This window comes from Mastigoproctus giganteus, chromosome 6 (genome assembly GCF_048544385.1).
Source record: "Mastigoproctus giganteus isolate SK-2022 chromosome 6, ASM4854438v1, whole genome shotgun sequence".
In the NCBI taxonomy this organism is placed as follows: domain Eukaryota; kingdom Metazoa; phylum Arthropoda; class Arachnida; order Uropygi; family Thelyphonidae; genus Mastigoproctus; species Mastigoproctus giganteus.
The window spans coordinates 61,534,294-61,552,147 of record NC_143580.1 but is presented as its reverse complement, the minus strand read 5'-3'; the positions used below and the strand labels follow the sequence as shown (position 1 = coordinate 61,552,147).

General features: G+C 34.9%; 1 protein-coding gene across 1 annotated transcript in view; it reads left to right on the top strand.

Annotated features, from left to right (window-relative positions):
- The window catches only part of LOC150084344 (G protein-coupled receptor GRL101-like), a 112,644-nt gene that overhangs the window by 72,904 nt on the left and 21,886 nt on the right, over positions 1-17,854 (top strand). Inside the window, exons 9-11 of the mRNA XM_090376192.1 lie at positions 10,440-10,568; positions 11,840-11,956; positions 14,827-14,938. Of these exons, the coding sequence (XP_090232318.1) occupies positions 10,440-10,568; positions 11,840-11,956; positions 14,827-14,938 (358 nt within the window). The remainder of the gene's footprint in view (positions 1-10,439; positions 10,569-11,839; positions 11,957-14,826; positions 14,939-17,854) is intronic.

Here is a 17,854-nt window from a genome sequence, read left to right as displayed (position 1 = left end):
GAATGGATGGATAGTGAATAGAACAGCAGTCGCAGGGCCAATGACGGGTGCCCATGACTTATCGATGGCTGTGTTGAACATAAGCTGTCCCACCTTGTGCGAGGCGATAGAACGGCTGACTATGGACTTTAACTGGGGACGACCAACGGTGTTTCCAAGACGAACCCACCTCCGTTTGGGCTACCGATCAAGGTACCCATGCTTACGACCACCCGTCGCAAACGACATAAAACGTTTCCAAATTAACGGCGTCATTGGACCATTGACGATTGGAAATAGTTGTCTTTTCCGATGAATCACGTTTCCTGCTATGTCGAGAAAGAAATCTTTGGAGGTTTCATAAACCTCGATCCCATTCTGAATGTTGAAACTACCTATCCTTTGTCGCTGATCAGGTACACCCTTTTATGATAACTGGCTCTCAGGATGGCACAGGTGGGTTCCAGGCAGAATAATGCGCCCTCCCACGTTTTAGGTGTTCAAGAGTGGTTCGCTGAACAAGAAAGTGACATCCAGGTGCTGCCTTGTGCTCTGAATTTGTCGAAGATGAATTCCATTGAACATCTTTGTGGTTAAGTAGATCGGTAGAATCGGCATTTGGATTCTCCACCGTGGATTATCGCAGATCTACAGGATGTAATTCTGGGGATATGGTACAACACACCTCCTGTAATGTTCAAAAGTCTTATCGAGTTCATTCATGCTTCGCCTTGTGGCAGCGGTTGTGGGGGATAAGAGGAGGACATACCTCCCTGTTAGGTAGGTAGCCATAATGATTTTACTGGACAGGGTACATGTCAGGTTAATGATGAGAGAAATTATCGCAGTCATCTCTGAATTTAGAAAGAGTTAATAAACGTCTCTTTTTAATTGCATGTGTTTTTTAGTTATTAAGCATATTTCTCTGGATCAAAAATCCAACTATCCGAAAGGTAAGCTAATGTGCCATCGCCCGAGATCGACTAACTCTGCTACAGTGTGAAAAACGCCACTTAAGTTCCTCTCCATCACCTATAAAACCATTTTAGTAAAATTGATGGCTAACATTGCTTTACAAATATATCTGAACACAATTTTGCAAATTATTCCTTTTAGAATGCTACCAAATCGTGTGTAAGAACTGACTTCGTGTTGCAAGTTACTGGTAACCTACCATAACACGCAAATCCGATAATCAACTAAACAAGTCTTTGCATTCTCTCTATTTCACATTTATCTCTTTCAAGGCAGCCATCATTGCAAAAATGTCACGCAGACTTGTTTGGACGATTCTCTGAGAGGGGATGGACGAAGTTAAGTTGAAGGAGCTAAATCTGGCACTTAGATTTCCGCAGATAGCATGTTGACTAGACCCGAGCGAAACGGGCCCCTGTGCTCTTCACTGATACGTATTTAATGATTGATTCTTGACTGTTTCTCTAAGAAACTACTTTCTTTCGATAACAGCACGATCTATATCTAAAAATGAACTCTTTTCACCAAAGTGGTACTACATTTGAGAGATTTAACCTTTCTTGGGGTAACAATGTCAGAGGCAAACATCACCAGCATCCCTAGACATTCGAATTCAATTTTTTCTGCGTTTTAAAAGCCAGTGTGTTGTTTTTCAACTTGTTATAACTTTGTAGACAAATATTCTTCGCTCTACTGCACTTTCTACTGATTTCGTCTCGTTTTCTGTCTAGCAAGACTGTGATCACTATATCTGAGACGGAATGCTTCGAAGGAAAGTTATTCTTCCTTGTATCTGAAGATTCTATAAAATAGCTCAAGACATACTTGTATTTTGCTGGAGGCAACTTGGATGGCTATTAAAGAGATCACAATAAGTGAGGTGGAAGAAAGGTCCTTTTCCTGCTGAAATATGGATGAGTAAATATATTTCGTAAACAACCATATTTGCGCAAATTGTTCTTTAAAAACCGTTGCTGTTTGGGCTGTTTTTGTTTTGAATTTATTGATTTGTTTTTGGGCCAATGCAATTAAGGCTCTGAGGCATCCGTAAACTGCTTAAATTTCTATATGTGGTTTGTCTGTTTTTCTGAGTGATAAAATCGAGTTTCCAGAGGGACACTCTGCAATGTCTCCAAGACCGACTAACTGGGTGAGGAATGTAAAACGGAGCCATGGAAGGTAGCTGCGGGTATGTTATTCTATCAACTGGTGATAAAGTCGATCAACAATCAAGAGCATTTTGCAAGGTGGACCGTCCAGCTCCAGGGATACCTTTTGCCTGAATTACAACCTGTATACGTAGTAACATTCCACTAGGCGTCTGGAGGAGCCTATCTCCAGATTTAGCCGTTCCTTCTATCATAATATTTGTCAGCTTCTGTATTGTGGTCTAGAGAATTGCTAAGCCAAACTGTCCTTTCTAACTTATTCCATACATTCTCAACTGGATTCAGATATGGCGAATTAGGCGCCCAGGGTAGATTGTGGAAAGTTTCCTAGAACCATTTAGATATAGTTTTTGCACGGTGGATAGTATAATCGTATTCTATGGTCTTGAAAGAATCCATGACAATCTGGTTAAAAATGAAACATTGGTTGGGCCGATACAACAAAGATATTCACTGGAGGTAACATTATCTTCTAACGGTACGCGCGGACCCAGTCCTCACCCACAGAATGTACTCCTTTTCATGATACCACCTCCAGCAGCTTTAGTGGTGGACATGAGGCAGTCTGGGTGTATGGTTTTGAGGTTCACGCCACACTTTCACCTTACCATTGGTAAAATATGTAGGGTACGCAATGATGACTGGGTATCTTACATATTCTCCATTCCAATTGCACGTGTATTACTATGTGCTAATCTTTAGACAATTCCATTGTCTTAGGAAGGAACATTTTTTTTTTTTATTGATTTTGGGCTTAGTTAACGATACAATCTATTACTAGAGATTTAAATTCAAGAAAACCCACCAGAAGATTGGCAATAAGACAGCTGTTCTATAAGATTTATCAGTATAGTTTTATTTATTTATTTATTTTTGAATTTCATGAACACCAAACCAGTTCTAGGACTTCACTTCCAGGCTTGTGTTTAATGTTCACTTGGTGACCAAAAAAGGTCGATTTAGAAAACGTGCTCATCACTCAAAGGAGTGGTTTTTCAAGTTTCTGATATTTCACATCGTTTTGCGTTTTCTTTAACACGTTTACTTCTCTGCTGTTAGGAGTATTTCCTAGAACTCCTTTCCCTTTATGCACGCCCAGGAAAATCGAAAAGTTTTATTACACATTCGGAGCACTCGAAAAGTAAATTTTTATGCTTCTCCACCTCAGACTTATTGGTGTACAAATGATTTTATCCAGCTCGAGGCAGTTTTCAGTAGAAATGCATCGACTCGAAATGGCCCTGACTGATGTAGAGTTTCATTAAAATAGGAAATGAAATTGCTGCATTTCTCGTTGAAAAACAACCAAAACGTATTAAAAACAGATAGACAGAAATATAATGAAAACACTCTGGACATTTTGGCGGAAAGTCTCACAGTATTTAAAATAATGTAGGAACATTCAAGAGACGCTTTTCATCCATTTCATCTTAGTTGACAGCCATCGGAATGACTCTCAACTAAGGTAAAATGGATAGAATGACATTCTTAGCATCCCTTATCAAAAGTCTACCTAGGCTCGACCAACTACACTTAGTTCTGAAACATTGTTCCATGATGGATTTGAAAAACCTCAGCTTATTTCTTTAATAACTAATCGTTGGCAATTTGATCGTTTCAGAGTTAACGTTAATTCATCACTTTTTTTGGTACCAGAACGTTTATATTAACTTTTGATCATTGGTCAGTTATCAACCCCCAACAGAACGCGAAGAATTTCACCAACACCACTTGAAAGTTAAATGTACAAAATAGTTATTTATCTCATTTGATTATATTAGAAAAGATACAATAGCACATTTTGAATTTTTTTCCCGAATTACTGATCTAACTTAAACTAGAAACCACAGAAAATTAAAAGAAAATTTCTGAAATCCTTTCATCTTTAATTAAATATTATTATATAAAGGATAAAATCTTAAATATGTATATTTAAATACACATTCTACAAGTATACACCACTTTATATCGAACCAAACTATGATATAAGTAATTATTCTCACAAATCAAGATAATAACGGAAGTGACGTCACACCTAAAGTCAAAGTCATTAATTTAGTTACAAAAGTTAATGATTCCATCCAGGGCTCCCACTCACAAATTAAAAAAAAACTTAGATTGCAACTTAAATAAACCCAAAAAAAAACCTAGTTTTCATCACATAGTATAGCAACACAAATAAGATAAAACTTACCATGCAAAAATATCTTTTATTTAATTGTAATCAGAATTTTCATCCCATTCAGTTCCCTCCACATTTATTTTTTGAAGTTCTTTCATTTTTTTCAAACGTTCTTCGTATCTTTTATGACAAGTTCCGTGTATGACTTCTTTTTCCAATTCTGATTTAGGTTTCCATGTATAGCAATTTTGATTAGATCTATTTATCGCCTATTTTGCCATTAGTCGATTTTTCACAGTTTCTGGTTTAAGGGAGTTTGTGGCTTTTGTTTTTATAGGGTTTACTTGGGAGAAGATTCTTTCTATGCTTGCCGAAGAGTGAGGTAAAATAGTTAGACTGGTCATAAAGTTAGATAAAATCTCATATTTAGAATTATTAAAGCCATCTTTTACATTACGTAACAGATACCAAAACTCAGGGATGGTTTTGTAAGAGAAATCTAAATCTTGATTTAAACGAAATGATCTCCATTCATCATCTAGAAGATCTATTTTGTCTTCAGAAACAAGGTGAGGGAACTGCATTGCTAAATGGAAAATTGAGCATGGCGAATTGGCACAATCATGTATCACTGCTGGGTCAAGAACATTGAGACTGGCGATAATTCCATCATCATTTAGAGGAAATCTTTTTCTGATTTCCATACAAGTTCAACAAGAAATTTTAAACAATCATTTTTAAACCTGCTTTCACTGTCACCAAGCGGTGTTGAATTTAATAAGGCCGTACAACGGCCTCCCAAATATATTTTATTCAGAGGTTTATGATTTATTGCATTGCTTGGATCAATTTCAACCAGCTTGCACGAAGTAATGACTTCTTTTATGAAAAATCTAAGAATATTTTTATACTCAATTGAAACCATTGAATGAAGTAAGTGCAATCTGAAATGCTCAGATTGAAATTCAATATTCAGGAAGTTTATTTTCTCCAGTACATATCCTAAAAACAACAACATATGCTTAGTTCCTTTGGTGATCATAGTATTGTAAATATTCCCCCCACCATCGATTTTATCAATTTTTGATTGAGACTGAAAATAAAGAACTAACGCATCCCACTGCTCAATAATAATTTTTATTACATTGCCACGGGATAACCAACGTGTTTGTGCTAATTTGGGGATTTTATGCTTAGCAGTATCTACAACATCTTGAATCATTTTGAACTCGTTTAATCTTTTACTACTACGGGAAAAATAACAAGAGATATCTTTTAGAAATATTTCTAGATATGATGGGTAGTACCTTGACTGAATGACTAGCACATAATGCAAAAGAATGGCAAACACATCCCATTATAAATACTGATGGTACATCCTTTTTTAGCAATGACTGGAACCCACTCTTAGTACTCATCATAGTGGCACGATTATCACTATCAAAGCCAACGAGATTACTTATTTGAATGTTTTTTTCTATGAAAAGATCTTTTACAGCTTGATAAAGCCCTTCTGAAGTACCATTTTCGACACAAACAGTGTCAAGTAATACATCTACAACATCAAGTTTTTGAATATCAAAATATCTAACAACAACAGCTAGAACTTGTGATAAAGATAAATCTGTACTTTCATCTATTATCATTGAAAACTTGTTGTTTCTGCATATGTTAGAAATGTATATTTTTTCATGATAGGCTATGCCATCTTGTATAAGATAAGAGACTTTAGTCGCCTTCATCTGAACTTGTTTTGCAATATTGCTATTATGAAATGCTTTCTTACATGCTTCTATAAGGTGATCACATTGCGCAAATGGAACATTATGCTCAGAAATGAGTGCAGCAATTGTTAACTCTGCCTTTGCTACGTCTTCATTCTCGTAGGTTTACGTTTTGTGAAGAACGTGTCTAACGTTGAACTTGTCTTAGCAATATTTGCACTTTTTTTATGTTTAACTGTATTTTTATGCGCTAGTAACATCGATTTATTGGCATTCTTTAATTTCATATCACAACAAATACAGTAAGACACATCTTTTTCATTACTGTCTTCTTTCAACCAATCCTTTAATTCCAGATCTTCTAACCATTCATTTCTAAAATTTTGAGTATACCACCGTTTACGCAAAACATAAGCCTTTCTTCTTACGAAGAAAGGCTTAAGTTTTGCAAATTACAGTGTCTGGAGACTAGGCACCAGCGAGGTGATCTGATAGAGGTGTATAAAGCCTTGAATGGTTTAAGCATGCTCAATGCTGATGGGATTCTTCCTCTAGCTCAGAGGAATCACCTGAGAGGGCATAAATTCAAATTGAGGAAAGACAGATGTAGGATAGACGTGCAGAAATTTGCCTTTAGCCAGCGGGTGGTTGGTTGGTGGAACAGACTTCCATCCCTTGTGGTGGAGGTTGATAGCCTAAATAAGTTTAAGGCTCAGCTGGACAGGTATTTTGAACGAACAGAGGAGTGAAGTGGAAGTGGGTTTTTTTTTTTTTTTTTTTTTGGCTGATGCTGCATAAGCTTGCTTTCTTGCATCAAATGCCTCTACTAATGCTAATGCTTACTCATCTTTCTCTGTGGGGAACAAGTTTCAGACATTGTGGGCAATTTGTGGGTATGGCTAATTAGCAATTATCATATTTAAAATGTTCTATAAAATAAAAAATAAATCACTAATCCATTAACATAAAATAGAAATAGTCACTACAATTTAAATTTATTATATCACTGTATGTTGTATACACATAAATGTAAAAATCACCCCAAATAATGCAATAATACCACGAACGATCACAAAAGACTGTGCAGTAAAAGACCGCCTTCCGCCTGCTCAATAGGCTGCGCATACATGTTAGTAACACGAACGAAAATCATAGTGTAGAACCCTGTGAAAACTTTGAAATCCTTTTACATTTGTAGTATTTTGTACAACCACTTGAGATATTACAAATTATGATTAGAATATAAAATTAAGAAAATTGTAAACTGTTATTAAATGTATTAAATTGTATTGTATTTACAAGAAATAAAAATAAATTTTGACTTAAAATTAAAAATTACCGAAAAAACCCAGATAATGAGATATTTTTGTGAAAAAAACCTATCAACCCAAATGACAATCAAAAAACCCAGATCTGGGTGGAAAAACCCAGGAGTGGGAGCCCTGATTCCATCTAAGTAACCCAATAAATCTGAAATTAGGTTCTTTGAGGTTTTCAAATACGTGAGTTTCTTGAAGGTTTGGCGTTTTATATACAAACATATTGATGAGAGAGAGAGAGACTTTCTTTTCAGATTTTTTCCCCTCTCCATATTGTCAGCAAAGCTTTGGTTTTGATGGTCACAGCGCACTGGATATTTTATCATATGAAAGGAGGGAGGCAGATTGCAAAGTCACCTCTAAGTTTCTATTGGAATCCAGAGAAGTAACGAGAAAACTTTTGACGTGATTGAAACTTGAGTTAAATGTAGAGTATCATCTAAGCGTAATCTGATGTAATCACGCCACTTAAATATCCCCCCCATCCCTAATTACAACTCTCTAAGTGAGTGTTGATAGAACAAATTCGACTTCCATATATAAATACTGTTAATGACATTTATTAGAAAAATTTACCAAACTTGGTTATTACACAATAATCGGTAGACAGTTGATGTCACGCGCACGTCATCTGAAATCCTGGCTTTGAACTCTTCCCCTCCTTCTTTCAAGGTTCAATACGTTTCCCTGGGCTAATTCTAACAACCGGACACATTTCGCGTAACAGCTGCTACCTAGGGAGACTAATTATCATTAATTTAAAACGAAATCTTATGCATGGTCATTGGTGGATGAAAATATTTTCCCATTAGCTCAGTAGAAGGGGGAAAGTTCTGTTTGTTCGTTGCTACCCACTTAACTTACACGAACGATAAGCTCATTAACTGATGAAGTGATACAAGCTGTTAATTATTCTCACCTTCAATATATCGTTCAAGGTTGGTTACTCAGATAGAAAATGCATTCTTTGGGGAACTAATTATCCCCTATTAAATTGGACCGAATACATTTGTAGCGGTTATCACTGAAGTTCTGCGAATTCTGAAGATTTGCTTAAATTTCTTTATAATTTCTGACACCATTTTAATTCACTAAAATTATTCCAATCATTTAGTTAGCACACTTTCAAAAAAATATAAAAAAAGCAATTTGAAATTACAACATCGTAATTACTTTTAATAGGTAATATATTTGGGTCCCCCACAAGGAACCCATGAAATTTATCGCGAGAGGCTGAAAATTATTTTAATGAGTGAAAATATGTAAGTGTATTCTTTTGAGTTTGAATAGTAGTTGGTTATATAAAAATTAGCCTACTTTAGCAGTAATATAATTTATTTCATATTAAGGCTATTATTATATTAAAACCACTCTTATACCACTTAAATTAATAATATAGTTTATTAAGCTGTTCGCCTTCATCAGGGTGACCTTTCTGGTATCTTACCGATACCAGAAACCTGTTCGATTTGACTGAGCTTTAGCTATCTGGCTGGATATTCTGTGTGGACTTTAGCTTTCCTTTGAAGGAATTTATTCGCTTGGAAAACTCTGAAAATAGGCATTATCTTTCACTAAAAGTTAGTCCACATTAACTGCTTCCTTAAATGGCGAGCATAAAAATCGAAAGAACTCATCTCGATACCTTACAGTCATGAGTTTCTTGTGGGAACACTTAGAGATCTGTACAACTGTTGACAACGGATCCAGGGCCATTCAATTAAACTGCCAACCTCGAGCATTGGTAGATGTTTTCTTTCCACCTTAAATGAGATGGTTCCTGTATCCTCCAGAAGAAAGTGACTCGAATATGATTAAAGCCTGTATCTGAAACAGGTGAAGAACACATACTGTGATTTCTGTGTGATGCCTCTATCATTAATTCCATAGTGTGATTACAATGCTGTTTGTGTTCAGATGATGACAATTAAGATAAGATTTTGCACCAGTCCACGAATTAAATGCTCACCCCTCAGTACGTATAGTTAATTGCCTACTGCAGGCATAAATCAACTTAAATATGTTCTGGGGCATGTTTGTTCTCAGTATTGATGTTCAGGAGCCCGAGATCTTGATATGATGAACATGAAAATAAAATACTTTATTTTCATGTATTTAAATTTATAGATTCTTCATAAAATTTGGTGGCCAAAGCCTTAGTGATAACTTCTCACTATATGAGATAAGGTACGGAATCAGTCGAATTTCCTTTGATTTTAACTGTTTTATTGCAAAGTTCTCTCGCAAATAAATCTGTTCATAAACATAACTCACAGTTTCGCAATGTTTTAAAAGCATTTGTGAAAATGCTATTTCTGAGCGATTCATTTAGCAGAAATCGAAATGTTTTAAATAGCAGGACTTAGAAGTTCTAATGAGGACAACAGAATGCAATCTATCTCCGATGAGGTACTCGTTTTCGAACATTATGGAGGTATTAATCTAATTCTGCACATTGTGGTACGTTGCTGAAGCCTCACGAAGTTATTAAATTTTATGAACATATATGATTGAGATTGATTCTTGGACCTGAATGAATTCATTAAGACAGACAGACAGAGAGAGAGAGAGAGAGAGAGAGAGAGAGAGACGTATTTTATTGCGAAACTCTTCAAATTTAGAATAGACTTATTTGGATGGATTTTGAATGGACTTCTTTCATTTAATGTTGGCTTTTATTGAAGTTTACAGTTAGATTAATTATTATCAGTTGTTTTAAAGTTAACTGAAAGTTTTATTCCATTTCAAGATTTTACGTGGTATTGTTTTGACCCAGTTTATACCACGTATATTATAGTCTAACGTTCAATATAATTATCATTTATTATAAATGCGTATCTGTGTAAACTCAAATGCAGTTGAGGTGAATCTCCTTTGCAAAGTATTGACGAGATTTCCAGAGTGGTTTGTTATCACGAGGGCTATCTTTTAGGTTAAAATACTGTAGTTAAATTTTCTCATATTAAGTATTACAGTGGAATTTTGAAGGCTGAACAATATAGCTAGATTTGCATATTCTAATTCAATCAGTTTTCCAGATCCGTTACTATAGATGGAATCAGATGGCCATTGATGGACTCATTGGAACTGAATCCATCAATAGTGTTTTTGATGTATAAGTTTAGCTGATTATTGTTTTTTTTCCCTGCAGATATAAGTGAAGATCAGTGTTACAAAGATGATCAAAGTGTCTGGTGTCCTGATGGTCGCTGCTTACCAATGTCTGCTCGTTGTAATTTCGTATTCGATTGCACCGGTGGAGTGGACGAAATTGGATGCCGTGTGTATTGGTTTACTCCTATGAGTATTAATTATAATTCATAACTTTATTTTATTAAAGAATTTACTTATCCTTCCACCTTACTGAACATTAAAAATAAGATTTAAGGAATATATTTCTAGCTTTATTTAATTTATTATTTTTGGTGATTTTATTAGAAAACCTATCGAGCCTAAAGGTGAATAAGGTTCTGGAGTTGATGGTACCCAGTAATTTTCAGGGAGGCAGAAGGAGAGCGCCTTGTACCATTAAGGTGAATTATGATGGTATAATTGGACTCTGGAGAAATTCCTCCGGATTGAAGAAATACCAACGTATCACCAGCACATAAAGACGGTTCCAAGAGCGAAGTGGATTACTATAGAATGTAGTCTGACCTCAGTGATAGGAAGAATCATAGAGGCAATGATTCAACAATGGAGCCTCTAAGGATCAGTCCTAGTACCGATCCTTGGAGACCCAATTATTGTTTCTGGTCTTCTTAAAAAACATCGTCGAAGGCGCGATGCCGAAATTTTCAGATAATATGAATTGCGGAGAATAGGCGATGATCAGCTCAAGGCAGCGCTTGTTAAAGACACCTTAGGCTTCAATGATGGACATAAAAGCGGCAGTTGTGCTTTAATGCAGCAATTTCAAGGTCTTACACTTGGGGAATAATTGAAATTTGAATTTTAATTCAACCCCATACTTGGTGAGATAGAATTAAAAACAGTAGAGGAAGAAAGGAATTTGGGAAATTTCAATATGGGAGGACATAAAGTTCTCAGTTCAGCGCAGAGAGGTGCAAGGAGGGGCAATGGTGCCTTATCGATGATTTATCGACCATTTGCTTGTAGAAATCGCGAGATCATAATTCCGTTGTACAAAGCAATTGTAAGCCCGCACTTGGAATTATATGTTCAAATATGAAGAACTACGATTGAGCCAAACTGAAAATAAGTCCTCACGTAAATAAGGTATATTGTGCATAATAACTTAAATCAATTAGCTATCTAGTTTCCGTATATATTTCTTAACTGTAATTTCTATATGTAACACATTACACAATGGAACGCATATCCACACTATAATAGAGAGAAAAAGAACAGGCAGCTCAAGGGGTTACTCACTAGGCCTTAGCGTTGGTACAGAGTTGGGAAATCAAACGACTGACTTTGAGTTGCCTGTTGTTTTATCCCTACTATAAACAGATTTTACTGATGTTACTAAATTAACTTCAAACTAATGGTTGAAGTAACAATATAATTATTAAAATTTTTTTTTAATAGACAGCGCCCCTTGTTTTCACAATGAATTCCGCTGCAAGAATGGCCAGTGCATTCCTTTGGAAAACAGATGCGATGGGCAGTTCCACTGTAGAGATAAAAATGACGAAATGGCATGCAGTAAGTAGAATTTTATTCCTTATTGTGATTCTATAGATACCACAGTGATGTCTTCTGAGCCCATAAAAGATGAGGATTTCATTATTCTCCCTATTCAGGTGAACACGAGTGCCAGCCCGGATACAGGAAATGTAAAAACGGACAGTGCATACCAGAAAAATGGTGGTGCGACTACAGGCCAGACTGTCTAGATAGCTCTGATGAACAATCGTGTGGTAAGTTGTGATTTTTAATGAGACATCGAGCCGTTATTCTAATTAAGGTTACGGAGGACATTATAGCATCACTAAGACTTGGATTTATAAAAATAGAATACTAATTTAGATAAACTTAATACCTATTAATTTCTTCATTGCATAAATAGAGAAGATAAGACATCAAAACGTTTTTAATCTTGGTTAATTCTTATAGATAATACAACGGCCTTATGTTCTGAAGAAGAATTCCAGTGTTTGAGTGGACAGTGTGTGCCAAAGTCTTCTCGTTGTTACTTTGGTGGAGGGAGAGATGGATGCGCAGATAATTCACACTTAAGAAATTGTGGTAAGATAGCATTTTTCTTTGTAATTTCACTCAACGTGTGAAATAAATAACTAAATTGAACTAGACTTATTTTAGAGAAGAATTTCAAACCCACAAGAGTTTCAGGGGCATCAGCAACTTAGCCCATACTGCATCGTATGTATATACCCAGCTGTTGCCCACCGTCCACATCATAGCCTTGCCTTTAAGGGCTGTCACTTGCTTATGTTTTGTTTATTTTCACCCAGAGATCTTTCGCTCCTCTCCTCTCCTCCTCTGTTTTCACTTTGTTGCTTAAAATTTTAAAGATATTTCTCTCTTCCTTGAAAACTCTTCCCCCCCCCAAATATTCTTATTTATCACGTTTAGGTGGTGTGCCAATCGCTCTGAAGTGCTCCCTATTGCTTTAGTTTCTTTTTTACTCTTTGATAAGCTTTACTGTTAACAGATCTTTTGTTCTTTATAATTCATAATTTTGTGCGTTGCTATGAGCAAACTGGGTTTTCTACTTAGTGCATCGATTTCATATTTATTTATTAAATCAATTGGAGGCCACCGCTAAATAGGTGCTAACCGCGTTTATATCAATTTATTAGTTACAATAACCAGGTTATAAACTCAGAAAATATTGAAGCTATGCATTATTTCAATCTTGCTATACTTTTTATTGTGTAATTAACTTTTATACAGATTTATAAATATTTTTCAAACAGTTCTAAAACAAGAGCATCCGATAAGAAAAACATAATCCTCTAAAATGTGACCATATAATAAATATCACTTTGTTCGGAAATAAATTAATGTTCATAACAGTACAGACTAGTAACTCCATTTGCATAACATTTATTTGCACGATTCAGCGTATCTGAAATAATTTGCATGCTTGAAATGTCTAAGGAATCGACCACTAACCTTTTCCTGTTTTGCAACTTTAACAGAAACATGGAGTTGCCATGACAACCAGATGAAATGCACCAACAGTTACTGCATCCACAGATCACTGGTGTGTAATAAGAAAATAGACTGTCTCTACTCTTGGAATGATGAAGAAGGATGTCGTAAGTATGAATAGAACCAGGATAAATTATGTGGAACTGATTGTAGCGATAGTAGTCAATAGTTAATGTAATTGATTGCCTCTTGAGATTTTCTCCAATGCAACTCAAAGGTAAACTTGGAAAGGAAAAATTAGTATCATTAATCAAGTACACCATAGAATGCTCGAAGTGATTTCCTTTTCAGATACTTCAGACTAACAGCATTATAACTTAACTTTATATAACTGAACTGATCGACAAAAACATGTATAATAGACATTTATAATGCCAGTCTAATTCACCTTAGGAACTGAATAAGAGTCCATAGATTAAGACGAAGTCACGAATCCTGTTGTACTACTGAGTGTACTCCTGAATTTATTTGTTTCTTCATCACATAGAACTCTGCTTATGAACACTTGTACAGACATAATACAGGATAAACCATATGATCTGGGTATTGTGATTAATGTCGATACATTAGAAAGCTCTAAAACAGTTTTTTTTCCCTCAATAAATGAAGTGGATTATGCAGGATGTTTATAATTAAATTAAAAAGCTTAAAAGTCAATTTTCTTTTAATTTTTTTTATTAATCGATGCTAACATTATTATCCCAAAGAGGCACCATTAACAATTGAAAATGTGCTGCTTAATAAGTTTTATTTTGAAAATTTTGTAGCTTTGCTCAAAGAAGTTGTCACTCTGCCCGATATACTTTTAACCCTCAATTAAGTTTTATAAACCATTGAAATTCAAATTTACGTACTTCATTAACAAGAACATTAGGAAAGAATTGATTCAAAAAAGAGAGTTAACAAAATGTATGACACACCCTCTTGCTAAATCACATGAATCAAGACTGTATACGATCTTAAATGCGCATGCGCACCGCATAATGGCTTGTAATCTTCCGCAACATTGTAATCTTTCGCGAGGAGTTCGTAACCTTTGCTTTTAGAATTCGAAGGGAAATCTTGTTTTATGAAATCCTATGACAAAGAAAAAATCTTCCTAATTGGGCATAAATATATGGAACGCCATAAAATATTTCAAACTTTATATTACAAAATGAGATGGACTCTTTGTTAACAGACAGAGACACCTGGCAGAGTAATTAATGGTGAATAAATGAATTATTTATTTTTTAATTATCTTTAATTCGTTTATTTTTAATATCCAAAAACATCAGAGTAATTCAACTAATAAAATAGTTTTTATTAAATATAATGCACTCTACTTATTTAATCTATTATAAAAACTAATATTATGTATAAATATTTTAATATTTCATTTTTATTCTCATTTTCAGCTTTCCAGTGTTCTACAGAAGAACGTTGTCTGTGTATCGATATTACAATCGACTGCACTGGAGTTAATCTAGAACTTCTCCCGGATAGCATTGAACCTGAGATATCGCGTCTGTATGGTTCGAGACCTCATGTACATCACTTTCATTTAGATTTGTACCTTTAACTTGTATCACTTCGAACTTTATTGCATATTTAACTTTTGATATAAATTTGTCTTTTATGATTTTAAAATCAAACGGATTTTTAAACAATACATTATAATTCATAACATTTGATTTTAATATTAAGTTTGTAAGAACGAACTTTTTTCCTTTTTAAAGGATTTTATAAGTCCAAATCTATCGATAAACAAAGTCAAACACCACAACACTGCTGTCCTGTCTTATCAGTGGCTTCTTAAGTAGTATAACAAGGAAGTGAGTGGATTCCCCTTCTTGGAGTCAGATGACGAACAATCCCTAAATCCAGACTAATTACTTGAATCTAATAGAGCCGTTTTTTTTTTTTTTACAGCTTTACTTCCTGGATAAACACAGCCACAAACAAAAAAGAGGATTATTACTAATTATTCAAAGAACTTTAAGAAAAACCTTAATGAGCCACCAGCTGAAGCTGCTGTAATTAGTATCTCAACTCATGGATTTTTCAGCTACTTTCCAAATAACAGTACGGAAAAAAATTAAGTACATCCTAAATGTTTAAGCCATCAGCGTAATAGGCATGTTGCCAAGGATTTGTTAACCGCATCGCATCTCCTACACAGGCTTATAAAAAATTGTTTTTATCTATTCCTTGTTTTATGCCTTGTTTACCTAGTAGCCTGGTAGTTTTTATTTATTTGTTTTTATTGTATGTCCCTTATTTGTTACTTTTTTTGTCTCTATGTTCCTATTATAATCCTGAACCTATTTTTTATTAATAATTCCTAAGAAGTATCAAATTTCTTTCAATTTTTTGCTGTTATTATGGTTTTAACATTAGAAAAAGTATCACGAGACTTGGCTTTCCTCAAGTTCTGCTCAAGAGACTTGGCATGTTGCCACTAGAAAGAAAACTCATGCAAAACAGCCTTATCTTTAGAATGAAATACTCCCTTGCCAATCACAGGTCGTAAATGATATTATCTTAAATGGAAGTACGCAGCTGGAGAAGCGGAGGGAGTCGTATTGGCTTTTTCCTTTTAAATTTTGCCTTAGAAGATTTACAAGGCTGCATAATTTTACTGTTGTATTGGAAAGGTAGTCATTGCATCGCTATAATAGGGAACTACGGATGTGGATGGGTTGGGAATTACCTTTAGAGCGTTATTACATAGTTTCGGGGAACGAAGAAAGAAAACTTGAACTTTGAAAATAACTTTTAAGAGTATAACTCAGTATAATAGCGCAATTGGGCTATATTAAACTTCTCAATGTTTCTTGCGGCATCTTTGGCGACTTATAGGAGCGCAAGAGTTCGTTCCACTCTTAAGCTTTCGTACATTATTTAAGCAAAAGTAAGGTTATAAAGAGATGCACATTTTAAAGAGGAGGGAGAAAGAGAGAGGTCCACATAATGCATTACCTGATAAATGGGGTGCTCGGCCAATGGAAATATTGATGATAGCATCATTTTGAAAAATTTTATGGCTAGCCCAATTGGGCCTAGATCATTCTTCTTAATTATGCATATATTAAAACTAGTCATTCAAGAGTCGCATTACTTTAATCCTGGAACCATAATTTTTCAATATTCTTTGTTGACACTTGTAAAGCTGTGACATCAGCAATTCTTGTTTGATTTTTTCGTTAATAACAGCTGTCAGTAATTTTGTCTAACCTAGAGGCTCTTAATTTTCTGTTCATTTATCCATCGCCCAATTTTGCTCAGCTACCCCAAGTCCCTTATTTTTGCTTCAGCAACTCTATGAACACACGAAATTTACAGAAAATATATACAGAGCAATACCGCTGATGCTCCTAAAACCCAACTACAACAACAGCAAATGTAAATTAAATACATTATCAGAAAATCAATTTTGAAAAGGTCTCGATATTTGAATTCTCCTGCACATTGAAACAACTTGAAAATGAACAGGAGAATCCCCTTCCCTCTCTAAAAATCAGAAAGAAAATCTTTCTGTGTTTTGGGATGGCTTCCTACCTCTCCTGGTCTCCTACCATATCTCCTATAGGGAGATTATGCTCTCTGGTTAAGAATGTGTATATTTATTGCACATTCTTACCTGAACCATGTTTTCTTTCGATTTATTATAAATCGAAATCTTAGGGAGTAACATTTATTTGTATTATGATGCAGTTTTTTATACCTAAATTGGCTGAAACTTTTTAAAAATCTCGATGGTGAGATTTAATATGTTTATTTATTCAATTTCATTGAATAAAAAAGTGTTGAGTCTTTTATTATTGAAAACAGCACCTGTATGATGCTGTCCCTATTCTTGAAAATCCATAAAGAATTGACTCTAGCCAAGATTGTTTTTTTTTATTAATGTTGTAGGTGTTTCTAACCGATGTAGAAAGTGGGGAAGAGACCTGTGATCGTACTTAACAATTCTCTGTAGAAGCTGCAGGAAACAATTTTTCAAGAATAAGATGTTCAATTTCTTGCAAGGTTAAATCGAAGAAAAGTTTTAGGAATGTTGCTTTCATATAGCAAAGTTTCTGCAGTTTTTACTTTCAGAAACGTCACGATCAAAAAGGGTGAGAACGCAAGATAAAAAATAGTTTTTTTTTTGGTGTGTGGATAAATTTTTATCCTTGGAATGATTTTGAAGAATTTCGTCCTGGCAAAGGGAATTTCATGAGCTTGGAGAAGTTATAAATACTTTAGTTCACTAACCCTTTTGGTACCACATTAATACCCTTGTGGGAAGGATCGCTGTCCTCTCCAAACCCAGTGGAAAAGACCCGAGTTCGAGTCCCATCGATGACGTGAGGAATTTATGGATCTTTTTCACAACGTGGCTGATGCTCCTAAAACCCAACAACCACAATAATAATCAGATGAATCGTAAAATCTTCAGAT